Source organism: Papio anubis, chromosome 1, assembly GCF_008728515.1.
Source record: "Papio anubis isolate 15944 chromosome 1, Panubis1.0, whole genome shotgun sequence".
Taxonomy (NCBI): Eukaryota; Metazoa; Chordata; class Mammalia; order Primates; family Cercopithecidae; genus Papio; species Papio anubis.
The window spans coordinates 53,593-56,469 of NC_044976.1; the positions used below are offsets into that span (position 1 = coordinate 53,593).

At 64.8% G+C, this 2,877-nt stretch overlaps 1 protein-coding gene across 3 annotated transcripts; it reads left to right on the forward strand.

Moving 5' to 3' along the window:
- The first annotated feature begins 685 nt into the window (after positions 1–685).
- AURKAIP1 (aurora kinase A interacting protein 1) lies at positions 686–2,478 on the forward strand. 3 transcript variants are annotated; one of them, XM_003890965.2, is made up of 4 exons: positions 686–1,058; positions 1,422–1,506; positions 1,766–2,211; positions 2,309–2,478. In XM_003890965.2, the coding sequence occupies exons 2-4, from the start codon at positions 1,455–1,457 to the stop codon at positions 2,408–2,410; spliced, it is 600 nt and encodes a 199-aa protein (XP_003891014.1). In that variant the 5' UTR covers positions 686–1,058; positions 1,422–1,454; the 3' UTR covers positions 2,411–2,478. The 3 variants fall into 3 exon arrangements, with proteins under 3 accessions (XP_003891014.1, XP_003891012.1, XP_009207641.1); XM_003890963.2 differs by having other exon boundaries at positions 708–1,215; XM_009209377.3 differs by lacking the exon at positions 686–1,058 and adding an exon at positions 1,073–1,296.
- Positions 2,479–2,877: the final 399 nt, after the last annotated feature.

The following is a 2,877-nucleotide window of genomic DNA, read 5'->3' on the forward strand; positions in this document are numbered from 1 at the left end:
GCAGGCCCAGCAGGCTCCGCTCCACACCCCGCGCCCACCAGGCGCCCCTGGAAGTCCATGCTGGGGTCTCTGTCTTAGCCAACCTCAGGGAGGTGAAAGGAGCCTGTCTGGAGTAGAAAGGTGAAGCTACACGTTGGCAGCGCCTACTCTGGGGAGCAACATTAGGGGCTCAGCCAATCCCAATCCTCCACAGAAGCTGCTTCTAGTTTTCAGACAAAAAGTTGAGAGTGTGATTTGCTTTATCTTTTGAGACAGGGTCTCACTGTCGCCCAGACGAGTGCAGTGGTGCGATCTCGGCTCACCGCAACCTCTGCCTCCCGGGCTCAAGCAATTCTCCTGCCTCAGCCTCCCGAGTAGCTGGGATTACAGGCACCCGCCACCACGCCAGGCTAATTTTTGTAGTTTTAGTAGAGACGGGGTTTCACCATGTTGGCCAGGCTGGTCTCGAACTCCTGACCTCAGGTGATCCGCCCGCCTCGGCCTCCCAAAGTGCTGGGATTACAGGCGTGAGCCACCGCGCCCGCCTTGAGTCTTTTTTTTTTTTTTTTTTTAACCCCAGGAATGAGGAGCAGGCTCAGCGCTTGCTCCGGGTCCTTCGTCTCTAGCCAAAACAGGAGAAATAACTCTAGACACTTCCGCCTTCAGATAACTTCACTTCCGCCGCCGGACACGTCACTTCCGTGGCCTTGAGCCCGCACTTCCGTCGGCCCGTTGGGAATCCGGCCCCCGGGTGGTCCGGAAACGATTCTGGACCCGCCGCCATGTCCAGGGCCCGGAACCCCCTGGGATTGTGGGAAATGTAGTTTTTTGCCTCCGTAAGGGACCAGGCGGAGCTGAGGAACCGCGCGAGGACTGGGACCGTGACTCCTCTAACCGGAAACCGTCGCCTTTCGGGCCCGGCGGGGGCCTGAGCCAATGCAGAATCGGGGGCCGCGAGGACGCCAGGGGGCGCTGCGCGTAGGAACCGCCGAGTGGCCGCTGCCGATCGGGGCCGACTCGGGGACGGACCGGAAGTGCCTGAGGGCGGCCGCGGAACAGTCAATTTGAGCCGCGCCGAGGTTGGGCCTGGGAAGGGTCAGCGGGAGACCTGAGGGCCCAGGACGCTGCGGCGGGCGGACCCGGGGTCCCGCCGAGAGGGTCCCGGCGCCAGGCAGCGCGATCCGCGCGGGGGTGAAGCCGGGGAGGGGGCCGGCCTCCGCGTTCTGGGACTTTTCTGTGCGTCCGAGCGCGACACCGCCCGCGTCGGGGGCTTGGGAGCCTCGGGGCGCGAGCTGTGTTGGAAGCAAAGTCCTCCTTGTGGGTTGGGGTTGCGGAGGGAGAAGGGAGGCGGGGGTCGCGGCGGGACCAGACGCCCCAGTCCCGGCCCGCCCGTGGCTGCTGAAGGCGCTGCCGCCTGACCTGAACGGGCACCTGTGTTCCAGCTCCCCTGGGACCTGGGCCGCCGCCCACAGACCATGCTCCTGGGGCGCCTGACCTCCCAGCTGCTGAGGGCCGTTCCCTGGGCAGGTAGGAAGCCCCGCGAGGGCGGATGGGAGGATACACGCCTGGTCAGGAGTGCGCGTCCCAGCAGCTCCGCCGGGGCAGGGCCCGTGGCCACACACACACTCTTTCCCCTCTAAGCTTCCGAGGCGCACAGAGGGAACCTCAGGGGTTCAGGCCAGGAATGAGGTGCGGGGGATCCTCACTGGGACGAACGTGCTGCTCCCCAGCCCGACGGGCCTGCGTGGTCTCGCGAGCGGTGACTGTGGCGTCTGGTTTTCTGCAGGCGGCCGCCCGCCCTGGCCCGTCTCTGGAGTGCTGGGCAGCCGGGCCTGCGGGCCCCTTTACAGCACACCGCCGGCCGGCCCAGGTAGGGCGGCCTCCCTCCCTCGCAAGGGGGCCCAGCTGGAGCTGGAGGAGATGCTGGTCCCCAGGAAGATGTGCGTCAGCCCCCTGGAGAGCTGGCTCACGGCCCGCTGCTTCCTGCCCAGACTGGATAGCGGGACCGGAGGCCCCGTGGCTCCACCCCAGTCCCACCAGTGTCCGCCCAGCCCGATAGGGGAAGGGGCCGAGCAGGGGGATGAAGGCGTCGGGGATGCGCCTCAAATTCAGTGCAAAAACGTGCTGAAGATCCGCCGGCGGAAGATGAACCGCCACAAGTACCGGAAGCTGGTGAAGAGGACGCGGTTCCTGCGGAAGAAGATCCGGGAAGGACGCCTGAAACGCAAGCAGGTGAGCGGCCGCCTGCTTGTTCCAGGGAGGGCAAAGTGCTGAGAACACGTTTATTTGCCACGAATTAATTGGCGGTCCCTCCCTCTGCCCCTTGCAGATCAAGTTCGAGAAAGACCTGAGGCGCATCTGGCTGAAGGCGGGGCTGAAGGAAGCCCCCGAAGGCTGGCAGACCCCCAACATCTACCTGCGGAGCAAATGAGTCTGGCGCCGCCCTTCCCGCCCGTTGCTGCTGCCATCTCTAGTAATAAATGCTCAGAGGACTCGATCCTTCCTGCTGGTCTGGAGCCCCTTTTGCCTAGTGTGAGGTCTCTCAGGATTGAGGCTGGTGCCAGTCCCAGGTATTGTAGAAGCCCCGGGCGCCAGGGTGGCAGATCGGCCGTCCGTCCCTCTAGCTGGCCCTTGGCCGCCGTCCAGAGGGTGCTGGGCCTGTGGGAGCCCCAGCCTCGCTGTGAGTGAATGTGTGCTGTGTGCAGCCCAGGCTAGGTGCTGTGGGATCACTGTGAAGAGAACCCACAGCCCCTCCCTGAGCGCCACATTCCCTGGGGGAGGCCGACCTGGAGGGCAGAAGTACAGGGGAACAGGACTGGGGTTGAGGGAGCACCCAGAATGCACGGGGTGACTCAGGTGTATTTCATGAGTGGAGGGTCAGGGAGGGCCTCACTGGGA

What these genes read in the sequence shown, in the direction of transcription:
- AURKAIP1 (XM_003890965.2), top strand. Translation starts at nt 1,455, where the DNA reads ATGCTCCTGGGGCGCCTGACCTCCCAGCTGCTGAGGGCCGTTCCCTGG. An exon ending in GAGGGCCGTTCCCTGGGCAG is followed by an intron (nt 1,507 to 1,765) that starts GTAGGAAGCCCC and finishes GGTTTTCTGCAG; the next exon opens with GCGGCCGCCCGCCCTGGCCC. An exon ending in GACGCCTGAAACGCAAGCAG is followed by an intron (nt 2,212 to 2,308) that starts GTGAGCGGCCGC and finishes TGCCCCTTGCAG; the next exon opens with ATCAAGTTCGAGAAAGACCT.